Here is a 12,604-nt window from a genome sequence, read left to right on the forward strand (position 1 = left end):
TTTAAACAGTCACAACAACTGCCACAGCTCTACTGTGGCTTTTTACCTCCCTCAATACGACTTTTGAAGCCTTTTGAGCCCTTCAGAGAAGTCCTAGATCATGCAGGAAGAAGCTGGAAGTCTGTGTCTGTAATTTTTCCTTCTCAAAAAAGCGCTAAAATAGGCCCCTCCTACTCATATTACAACAGTGGGAAGCCTCAGGGAACTGTTTCTAGGCAAAATTCAAGCCAGCCATGTGGAAAAAAACTAGGCCCCAATAAGTTTTATCACCAAACATATGTAAAAAACGATTAAACATGCCAGCAAACGTTTTAAAATACACTTTTATAAGAGTATGTATCTCTATTAATAAGCCTGATACCAGTCGCTATCACTGCATTTAAGGCTTTACTTATATTACTTTGGTATACGCAGCATTTTCTAGCAAATTCCATCCCTAGAAAAATATTTTAACTGCACATACCTTATTGCAGGAAAACCTGCACGCTATTCCCCCTCTGAAGTTACCTCACTCCTCAGAATATGTGAGAACAGCAAAGGATCTTAGTTACTTCTGCTAAGATCATAGAAAACGCAGGCAGATTCTTCTTCTAAATACTGCCTGAGATAAACAGTACACTCCGGTACCATTTAAAAATAACAAACTTTTGATTGAAGAAATAAACTAAGTCTAAAACACCACAGTCCTCTTACGACCTCCATCTTAGTTGAGAGTTGCAAGAGAATGACTGGATATGACAGTGAGGGGAGGAGCTATATAGCAGCTCTGCTGTGGGTGATCCTCTTGCAACTTCCTGTTGGGAAGGAGAATATCCCACAAGTAATGGATGATCCGTGGACTGGATACACTTAACAAGAGAAAAAGGTGTTTTCTGTCCTTTTAAAATCAGCACTTAATCACCTAGATTTATATCTAAAAAATACACACATTTATATATGATGGGCAAAGTAGAAGACCTTCTCAGGGTTTAAAGAGCATGTTCAGTCTCTCCAGCTTCAGTCGTTAGCATAAATAGTTTTGCAGTTATCAGATAAAGGGACAAATAAGTAGCAGGGTTAGCCTGAGTTCTGAGAAATAGAAAATCCTACATTTCCAGAGCTAGATTATATGAAAGGGGCAAAACAAATATTGAAAGCATTTTACAAAGTTGTTTCATTATGCATAGCTAAATATCTTCTATAAAAACCACAGCATGACAAAGACAGGGCTTCACAAATCACTGTAGTGCAGGGTGTTGTGTCTTCTAAAAAGAAGAAAAAATAAATACATTCAGCCCTATTGTTCAGATTATGAATCATTTCCCTTTTAAACACAAAAAGTTGGGGGGCTCAGTGGCCTATACAAAACTAACCTCTAATTTGTCTATAAAGCTATGCCTATTAGACACAGAAACATTTCTATAGCATGAGTAAATGTTCTCTCTTTGGCTGGAAAAGGAAATCTGTATTCACCATAGGCTGCACGCATCTCCATTACTGTAAGTGACATCTGTTCTGGGTCACTTATGGGATCTGCAGCAAGTGCTGACAGGTACATTGTTAGAATAGACAAAGTGCAGATACAAAAGCCCAAATGTAACCCATTTAATTAAACCTCTTTAGAGTTATCACTCGGTGTGCTCATAAACAGCCATCGTCATAACCGCAACTTACATGTTGTTATTTAATGCCATGATTGGTCTGTACACACAACTCACCTTTTCTCCACTGGAGTAGAAAAAGTAGCGCAGTCTGACAATGTTGCAGTGGTCCAGTTTTCTCATGATCTGCAGCTCTCGATTCTGAAACAGAACAAAAATGTGCATGAAGTACAGGGCTGGTAAACATATTTATGTAAAATAATATATACATTTGCTTTATATTGGATATAGCAAGTGGTTAATGTAGATCACTTTTTTAAGAACCAGATGGCTATTACTCTGTGCACATAAATAAGTAATGGTGCTAGCAATAAAAAAACATAATTTATGTAAGAACTTACCTGATAAATTCATTTCTTTCATATTAGCAAGAGTCCATGAGCTAGTGACGTATGGGATATACATTCCTACCAGGAGGGGCAAAGTTTCCCAAACCTTAAAATGCCTATAAATACACCCCTCACCACACCCACAATTCAGTTTAACGAATAGCCAAGAAGTGGGGTGATAAGAAAAAAGTGCGAAAGCATATAAAAACATAATTTATGCTTACCTGATAAATTCCTTTCTTCTGTTGTGTGATCAGTCCACGGGTCATCATTACTTCTGGGATATTATCTGCTCCCCTACAGGAAGTGCAAGAGGATTCACCCAGCAGAGTTGCTATATAGCTCCTCCCCTCTACGTCACCTCCAGTCATTCGACCAAAGACCAACGAGAAAGGAGAAACCAAGGGTGTAGTGGTGACTGAATTATAATTTAAAAAATATGTACCTGCCTTAAAAAACAGGGCGGGCCGTGGACTGATCACACAACAGAAGAAAGGAATTTATCAGGTAAGCATAAATTATGTTTTCTTCTGTTATGTGTGATCAGTCCACGGGTCATCATTACTTCTGGGATACCAATACCAAAGCAAAAGTACACGGATGACGGGAGGGATAGGCAGGCTCATTATACAGAAGGAACCACTGCCTGAAGAACCTTTCTCCCAAAAATAGCCTCCGAAGAAGCAAAAGTGTCAAATTTGTAAAATTTGGAAAAAGTATGAAGCGAAGACCAAGTTGCAGCCTTGCAAATCTGTTCAACAGAGGCCTCATTCTTAAAGGCCCAAGTGGAAGCCACAGCTCTAGTGGAATGAGCTGTAATTCTTTCAGGAGGCTGCTGTCCAGCAGTCTCATAGGCTAAACGTATTATGCTATGAAGCCAAAAAGAGAGAGAGGTAGCAGAAGCTTTTTGACCTCTCCTCTGTCCAGAATAAACGACAAACAGGGAAGAAGTTTGGCGAAAATCTTTAGTTGCCTGCAAGTAGAACTTGAGGGCACGAACTACATCCAGATTGTGTAGAAGACGTTCCTTCTTTGAAGAAGGATTTGGACACAAGGATGGAACAACAATCTCTTGATTGATATTCCTGTTAGAGACAACCTTAGGTAAGAACCCAGGTTTAGTACGCAGAACTACCTTGTCTGAGTGAAAGATCAGATAAGGAGAATCACAATGTAGGGCTGATAACTCAGAGACTCTTCGAGCCGAGGAAATAGCCATTAAAAATAGAACTTTCCAAGATAACAATTTTATATCAATGGAATGAAGGGGTTCAAACGGAACACCCTGTAAAACGTTAAGAACTAAGTTTAAACTCCATGGCGGAGCAACAGTTTTAAACACAGGCTTGATCCTAGCTAAAGCCTGACAAAAGGCCTGGACGTCTGAATTTTCTGACAGACGCCTGTGTAACAAGATGGACAGAGCTGAGATCTGTCCCTTTAATGAGCTAGCCGATAAACCCTTTTCTAAACCTTCTTGTAGAAAAGACAATATCCTAGGAATCCTAACCTTACTCCAGGAGTAATCTTTGGATTCACACCAGTATAGGTATTTACGCCATATTTTATGGTAAATCTTTCTGGTAACAGGCTTCCTAGCCTGTATCAGGGTATCAATAACCGACTCAGAAAAACCACGTTTTGATAAAATCAAGCGTTCAATTTCCAAGCAGTCAGCTTCAGAGAAGTTAGACTTTGATGTTTGAATGGACCCTGAATCAGAAGGTCCTGTCTTAGAGGTAGAGACCAAGGCGGACAGGATGACATGTCCACTAGATCTGCATACCAAGTCCTGCGCGGCCATGCAGGCGCTATTAGAATCACTGATGCTCTCTCCTGTTTGATTTTGGCAATCAATCGAGGAAGCAGTGGGAAGGGTGGAAACACATAAGCCATCCTGAAGTTCCAAGGTGCTGTCAAAGCATCTATCAGAACCGCTCCCGGATCCCTGGATCTGGATCCGTAACGAGGAAGTTTGGCGTTCTGACGAGACGCCATGAGATCTATCTCTGGTTTGCCCCAACGTCGAAGTATTTGGGCAAAGACCTCCGGATGAAGTTCCCACTCCCCCGGATGAAGAGTCTGGCGACTCAAGAAATCCGCCTCCCAGTTCTCCACTCCCGGGATGTGGATTGCTGACAGGTGGCAAGAGTGAGACTCTGCCCAGCGAATTATCTTTGATACTTCTATCATTGCTAGGGAGCTTCTTGTCCCTCCTTGATGGTTGATGTAAGCTACAGTCGTGATGTTGTCCGACTGAAACCTGATGAACCCCCGAGTCCTTAACTGGGGCCAAGCTAGAAGGGCATTGAGAACTGCTCTCAATTCCAGAATGTTTATTGGCAGGAGACTTTCCTCCTGACTCCATTGTCCCTGAGCCTTCAGAGAATTCCAGACAGCGCCCCAACCTACAAGGCTGGCGTCTGTTGTTACAATTGTCCAGTCCGGCCTGCTGAACGGCATCCCCCTGGACAGATGTGGCCGAGAAAGCCACCATAGAAGAGAGCTTCTGGTCTCTTGATCCAGATTCAGAGTGGGGGACAAATCTGAGTAATCCCCATTCCACTGACTCAGCATGCACAATTGCAGCGGTCTGAGATGTAGGCGTGCAAAGGGAACTATGTCCATTGCTGCTACCATTAAGCCGATCACCTCCATGCATTGAGCTACTGACGGGAGTTGAATGGAATGAAGGACACGGCATGCATTTAGAAGCTTTGTTAATCTGTCTTCTGTCAGATAAATCTTCATTTCTACAGAATCTATAAGAGTCCCCAAGAATGGAACTCTTGTGAGAGGAAAGAGAGAACTCTTCTTTTCGTTCACTTTCCATCCATGCGACCTTAGAAATGCCAGAACTAACTCTGTATGAGACTTGGCAGTTTGAAAGCTTGAAGCTTGAATCAGAATGTCGTCTAGGTACGGAGCTACCGAAATTCCTCGCGGTCTTAGTACCGCCAGAAGGGCACCCAGAACCTTTGTAAAGATTCTTGGAGCCGTAGCCAATCCGAATGGAAGGGCTACAAACTGGTAATGCCTGTTTAAGAAGGCAAACCTTAGATACCGGTAATGATCTTTGTGAATCGGTATGTGAAGGTAAGCATCCTTTAAATCCACTGTGGTCATGTACTGACCCTCTTGGATCATGGGTAAGATTGTCCGAATAGTTTCCATTTTGAACGATGGAACTCTTAGGAATTTGTTTAGGATCTTTAAATCCAAGATTGGCCTGAAAGTTCCCTCTTTTTTGGGAACCACAAACAGGTTTGAGTAAAACCCTTGTCCTTGTTCCGACCGCGGAACCGGATGGATCACTCCCATTAATAATAGATCTTGTACACAGCGTAGAAACGCGTCCTTCTTTATTTGGTTTGTTGACAATCTTGACAGATGAAATCTCCCTCTTGGAGGAGAGAATTTGAAGTCTAGAAGGTATCCCTGAGATATGATCTCTAGCGCCCAGGGATCCTGGACATCTCTTGCCCAAGCCTGGGCGAAGAGAGAGAGTCTGCCCCCCACTAGATCCGGTCCCGGATCGGGGGCCCTCGGTTCATGCTGTCTTTGGGGCAGCAGGTTTACTGGCCTGCTTGCCCTTGTTCCAGGACTGGTTAGGCTTCCAGCCTTGTCTGTAACGAGCAACAGCTCCTCCCTGTTTTGGTGCAGTGGAAGTTGGCGCTGCTCCTGCTTTGAAATTCCGAAAGGGACGAAAATTAGACTGTCTAGCCTTAGCTTTGGCTTTGTCTTGAGGTAGAGCGTGGCCCTTACCTCCTGTAATGTCAGCAATAATTTCTTTCAAACCGGGCCCAAATAAAGATTGCCCCTTGAAAGTAATTTGGACTTAGAAGTTACATCAGCCGACCAGGATTTTAGCCACAGCGCCCTGCGTGCCTGAATGGCGAATCCTGAATTCTTAGCCGTAAGTTTGGTTAAATGTACTACGGCCTCCGAAATGAATGAATTAGCTAGTTTAAGGACTCTAAGCCTGTCCGTAATGTCGTCCAGCGTAGCTGAACTAAGGTTCTCTTCCAGAGACTCAATCCAAAATGCTGCCGCAGCCGTGATCGGCGCGATGCATGCAAGGGGTTGTAATATAAAACCTTGTTGAACAAACATTTTCTTAAGGTAACCCTCTAATTTTTTATCCATAGGATCTGAAAAAGCACAGCTATCCTCCACCGGGTTAGTGGTACGCTTAGCTAAAGTAGAAACTGCTCCCTCCACCTTAGGGACCGTTTGCCATAAGTCCCGTGTGGTGGCGTCTATTGGAAACATCTTTCTAAATATTGGAGGGGGTGAGAACGGCACACCGGGTCTATCCCACTCCTTAGTAACAATTTCAGTTAATCTCTTAGGTATAGGAAAAACGTCAGTACTCGCCGGTACCGCAAAGTATTTATCCAACCTACACATTTTCTCTGGTATTGCAACAGCGTTACAATCGTTGAGAGCTGCTAAGACCTCCCCTAGTAATACACGGAGGTTTTCCAATTTAAATTTAAAATTTGAAATATCTGAATCCAATCTGTTTGGATCAGAACCGTCACCTACAGAATGAAGCTCTCCGTCCTCATGCTCTGCAAGCTGTGACGCAGTATCAGACATGGCCCTAGAATTATCAGCGCACTCTGTTCTCACCCCAGAGTGATCACGCTTGCCTCTTAGTTCTGGTAATTTAGCCAAAACTTCAGTCATAACAGTAGCCATATCTTGTAATGTTATCTGTAATGGCTGCCCAGATGTACTAGGCGCCATAATATCACGCACCTCCCGGGCGGGAGATGCAGGTACTGACACGTGAGGCGAGTTAGACGGCATAACTCTCCCCTCGCTGTTTGGTGAAATTTGTTCAATTTGTACAGATTGGCTTTTATTTAAGGTAGCATCAATACAGTTAGTACATAAATTTCTATTGGGCTCCACCTTGGCATTGGAACAAATGACACAGGTATCTTCCTCTGAATTAGACATGTTTAACACACTAGCAATAAACATGCAACTCGGTTACAATTTTATTTAATAAAAACGTACTGTGCCTCAAGAAGCACTAAACGATTAAATGACAGTTGAAATAATGAACTGAAAAACAGTTATAGCATCACTCTTAACAAACAACACAACTTTTTAGCAAAGGTTTGTTCCCATCAGTAAAATAACACTAATTAAATTTTAAACATAAAAATTACAGAGCAACGTTTTAAATCACAGTCACTATATAAGTCTCACAGCTCTGCTGAGAGAATCTACCTCCCTTCAAAGAAGTTTGAAGACCCCTGAGTTCTGTTAGAGATGAACCGGATCATGCAGAAAAACTGACTGGAAATTTTTGATGCGTAGCAAAGAGCGCCAAAAACGGCCCCTCCCTCTCACACACAGCAGTGAGAGAGAAACGAAACTGTCATAATTAACAAAAGCAAACTGCCAAGTGGAAAAATAATGCCCAAATACTTATTCACTCAGTACCTCATTAATGCAAACGATTCTACATTCCAGCAAAAACGTTTAACATGAAAAATACCTAATAAAAGGTTTAATGTACTTTTACAGAGTAATTCCGGTGAAATACCATCCCCAGAATACTAAAGTGTAGAGTATACATACATGTTCATTATAACGGTATGGCAGGATTTTTTCATCAATTCCATTCAGAAAATAAAAACTGCTACATACCTCAATGCAGAATCAACTGCCCGCTGTCCCCTGATCTGAAGTCTTTACCTCCCTCAGATGGCCGAGAAACAGCAATATGATCTTAACTACTCCGGTTAAAATCATAAGAAAAACTCTGGTAGATTCTTCTTCAAACTCTGCCAGAGAGGTAATAACACGCTCCGGTGCTATTGTAAAATAACAAACTTCTGATTGAAGTTCTAAAAACTAAGTATAATCACCATAGTCCTCTCACACCTCCTATCTAGTCTTTGGGTGCAAGAGAATGACTGGGGGTGACGTAGAGGGGAGGAGCTATATAGCAACTCTGCTGGGTGAATCCTCTTGCACTTCCTGTAGGGGAGCAGATAATATCCCAGAAGTAATGATGACCCGTGGACTGATCACACATAATAGAAGAAATAAGGAATTGGAATAATTGTGCTTTATACAAAAAAATCATAACCACCACAAAAAAAGGGCGGGCCTCATGGACTCTTGCTAATATGAAAGAAATGAATTTATCAGGTAAGTTCTTACATAAATTATGTTTTCTTTCATGTAATTAGCAAGAGTCCATGAGCTAGTGACGTATGGGATAATGACTACCCAAGATGTGGATCTTTCCACACAAGAGTCACTAGAGAGGGAGGGATAAAATAAAGACAGCCAATTCCTGCTGAAAATAATCCACACCCAAAATAAAGTTTAATGAAAAAACATAAGCAGAAGATTCAAACTGAAAACGCTGCCTGAAGTACTTTTCTACCAAAAACTGCTTCAGAAGAAGAAAATACAACAAAATGGTAGAATTTGGTAAAAGTATGCAAAGAGGACCAAGTTGCCGCTTTGCAAATCTGATCAACCGAAGCTTCATTCCTAAACGCCCAGGAAGTAGAAACTGACGTAGTAGAATGAGCTGTAATCCTATGAGGCGGAGTCTTACCCGACTCAACATAGGCAAGATGAATTAAAGATTTCAACCAAGATGCCAAAGAAATGGCAGAAGTTTTCTGGCCTTTCTAAAACCGGAAAAGATAACAAATAAACTTGAAGTCTTTCGGAAAGACTTAGTAGCTTCAACATAATATTTCAAAGCTCTAATAACATCCAAAGAATGCAACGATTTCTCCTTAGAATTCTTAGGATTAAGACATAATGAAGGAACCACAATGTCTCTACTAATGTTGTTGGAATTCACAACTTAGGTAAAAATTCAAAAGAAGTTCGCAACACCGCCTTATCCTGATGAAAAATCAGAAAAGGAGACTCACAAGAAAGAGCAGATAATTCAGAAACTCTTCTGGCAGAAGAGATGGCCAAAAGGAACAAAACTTTCCAAGAAAGTAATTTAATATCCAATGAATGCATAGGTTCAAATGGAGGAGCTTGAAGAGCCCCCAGAACCAAATTCAAACTCCAAGGAGGAGAAATTGACTTAATGACAGGCTTTATACGAACCAAAGCTTGTACAAAACAATGAATATCAGGAAGAATAGCAATCTGTCTGTGAAAAAGAACAGAAAGAGCAGAGATTTGACCTTTCAAGGAACTTGCGGACAAACCCTTATCTAAACCATCCTGAAGAAACTGTAATATTCTCGGTATTCTAAAAGAATGCCAAGAAAAATGATGAGAAAGACACCAAGAAATATAAGTCTTCCAGACTCTATAATATATCTCTCTGGATACAGATTTACGAGCCTGTAACATAGTATTAATCACAGAGTCAGAGAAACCTCTTTGACCAAGAATCAAGCGTTCAATCTCCATACCTTTAAATTTAAGGATTTCAGATCCTGATGGAAAAAAGGACCTTGAGACAAAAGGTCTGGTCTTAACGGAAGAGTCCACGGTTGGCAAGAGGCCATCCGGACAAGATCCGCATACCAAAACCTGTGAGGCCATGCCGGAGCTACCTGCAGAACAGACGAGCATTCCTTCAGAATCTTGGAGATTACTCTTGGAAGAAGAACTAGAGGCGGAAAGATATAGGCAGGATGATACTTCCAAGGAAGTGATAATGCATCCACTGCCTCCGCCTGAGGATCCCGGGATCTGGACAGATACCTGGGAAGTTTCTTGTTTAGATGAGAAGCCATCAGATCTATTTCTGGAAGTTCCCACATTTGAACAATCTGAAGAAATACCTCTGGGTGAAGAGACCATTCGCCCGGATGCAACGTTTGGCGACTGAGATAATCCGCTTTCCAATTGTCCATACCTGGGATATGAACCGCAGAGATTAGACAGGAGCTGGATTCCGCCCAAACCAAAATTCGAGATACTTCTTTCATAGCCAGAGGACTGTGAGTCCCTCCTTGATGATTGATGTATGCCACAGTTGTGACATTGTCTATCTGAAAACAAATGAACAACTCTCTCTTGAGAAGAGGCCAAGACTGAAGAGCTCTGAAAATTGCACGGAGTTCCAAAATATTGATCGGAAATCTCACCTCCTGAGATTCCCAAACCCCTTGTGCCGTCAGATACCCCCACACAGCTCCCCAACCTGTAAGACTTGCATCTGTTGAGATTATAGTCCAGGTCGGAAGAACAAAGAAGCCCCCTGAACTAAACGATGGTGATCTGTCCACCATGTCAGAGAGTGTTGTAAAATCGGTTTAAAGATATTAATTGAGATATCTTTGAGTAATCCCTGCACCATTGGGTCAGCATACAGAGCTGAAGAGGTCGTATGTGAAAACGAGCAAAGGAGATCGCATCTGATGCGGCAGTCCTAAGACCCAACATTTCCATGCATAAGGCTACCAAAGGGAATGATTGTGACTGAAGGTTTTGACAAGCTGATATCAATGTTAAACTTCTCTTGTCTGACAAGGACAGAGTCATAGACACTGAATTCATCTAGAAACCTAAAAAGGTTACCCTTGTCTGAGGAATCAATGAACTGAATGGTAAATTGATCCTCCAACCATGAAATTGAAGAAACAACACAAGTCGATTCGTATGAGATTCTTCGAAAATGAGAAGACTGAGCAAGTACCAAGATATCGTCCAAATAAGGAAATACCAAAACCCTATTCTCTGATTACAGAAAAAAGGGGCACCGAGAACCTTTGAAAAAAATTCTTGGAACTGAGGCTAGGCCAAACGGTAGAGCCACAAAACTGGTAATGCTTGTCTAAAAAGAGAATCTCAGACACTAAAAGTGATCTGGATGAATCGGAATATGCAGATACACATCCTGTAAATCTATTGTAGACATATAATGCCCTTGCTAAACAAAAGGCAGGATAGTCCTACAGTAACCATCTTGAATGTTGGTATCCTAACATAACGATTCAATAATGACAGATCCGGAACTGGTCTGAAGGAATTGACCTTCTTTGGTACAAATGAAGAGATAAAATAAAACCCCAGCTCCTGTTCCAGAACTGGAACTGGCATAAATACTCCAGCCAACTCTAGATCTGAAACACATTACAGAAATGCTGAGCCTTTGCTGTGTTAACTGGGACACGGGAAAGAAAAGAATCTCTTAGCAGGAGGCCTTAACTTGAAGCCAATTCTGTACCTTTCTGAAACAATGTTTCTGAAACCAGAGATTAAGAACGGAATTGATCCAAATTTCTTTGAAGAAAACGTAATCTGCCCCATACCAGCTGAGCTGGAATAAGGGCCGCACCTTCATAGGTACTTAGGAGCTGGCTATAGGTTTCTATAAGGCTTGGATATATTCCAAACTGGAAATAGTTTCCAAACTGATACCGCTCCTGAGGATGAAGGATCAGGCTTTTGTTCCTTGTAAGGAAAGGAACTAAAATGATTATTTACCCTGGAAAGAAAGGGAAAGCAAAAATGACTTAGAAGACATGTCAGCATTCCAAGTTTAATCCATAAAGTTTCTCTAGCTAAAATAGCTAGAGACATATACCTGACATCAACTCTAATGATATCAAAAGATGGTATCATCAATAAAATTATTAGCATGTTATAGAATAATAATAATGCTATAAAATTATGATCTGTTACTTGTTGCTCTAAAGCTTCTAATCAAAAAGTTGAAGCTGCAGCAACATCCGCTAAAAATATAGCAGGTCTAAGAAGATTACCTGAACATAAGTAAGCTTTTCTTAGAAAGGATTCAATTTTCCTATCTAAAGGATCCTTAAATGAAGTACTATCTGCCGTAGGAATAGTAGTACATTAGCAGGAGTAGAGATAGCCCCATAACCTTAGGGATTTTTGTCTCAAAAAACTCTAATCTGTCAGATGGCATAGGATATAATTTGCTTAAACGTCTAGAAGGAGTAAATAAATTACCCAAATTATTCCATTCCCTGGAAATTACTTCAGAAATAGCATCAGGGAGATAAAACACTTCTGGAATAACTACAGGAGATTTAAAAACCTTATTTAAACGTTTACATTTAGAATCAAGAGGACCAGAATCCTCTATTTCTAATGCAAATAACACTTCTTTAAGTAAAGAACGAATAAATTCCATCTAGAACAAATACAAAGATTTATCAGCATCAACCTCTGAGACAGAAACCTCTGAACCAGAAGAACCATTATCAGTATCAGAATGATGATGTTCATTTAAAAATTCATCTGAAAAAAGAGAAGTTTTAAAAGACTTTTATGTATACTAGAAGGAGAAATAACAGACATAGCCTTCTTAATGGATTTAAAAAATAAAATCTCTTATGTTATCAGGAACACTCTGAAAATTAGATGTTGACGGAACAGCAACAGGTAATGTAACAGTACTAAAGGAAATTTTATCTGCATTAATAAGTTTGACATGACATGCAATACAAATAACAGCTGGAGAAACAGATACCAAAAGTTTATAGCAGATACACTTAGCTTGGTAGCTCCAGCACTGTGCAGTGACTTTCCTGAAGTAACTTCTGACTCAGTTGCAACGTGGAACATCTTGCAATATGTAAAAGAAAAAAACAACATATAAAGCAAAATTGATCAAATTCCTTAAATGACAGTTTCAGGAATGGGAAAAAA

General features: G+C 40.7%; 1 protein-coding gene across 1 annotated transcript in view; it reads right to left on the minus strand.

Moving 5' to 3' along the window:
* The window catches only part of GSK3B (glycogen synthase kinase 3 beta), a 541,759-nt gene that overhangs the window by 324,728 nt on the left and 204,427 nt on the right, over window positions 1-12,604 (minus strand). The window contains 1 exon segment of the mRNA XM_053705134.1: window positions 1,698-1,781. Coding sequence (XP_053561109.1) covers window positions 1,698-1,781 — 84 coding nt within the window.

Source organism: Bombina bombina, chromosome 3, assembly GCF_027579735.1.
Source record: "Bombina bombina isolate aBomBom1 chromosome 3, aBomBom1.pri, whole genome shotgun sequence".
Taxonomy (NCBI): Eukaryota; Metazoa; Chordata; class Amphibia; order Anura; family Bombinatoridae; genus Bombina; species Bombina bombina.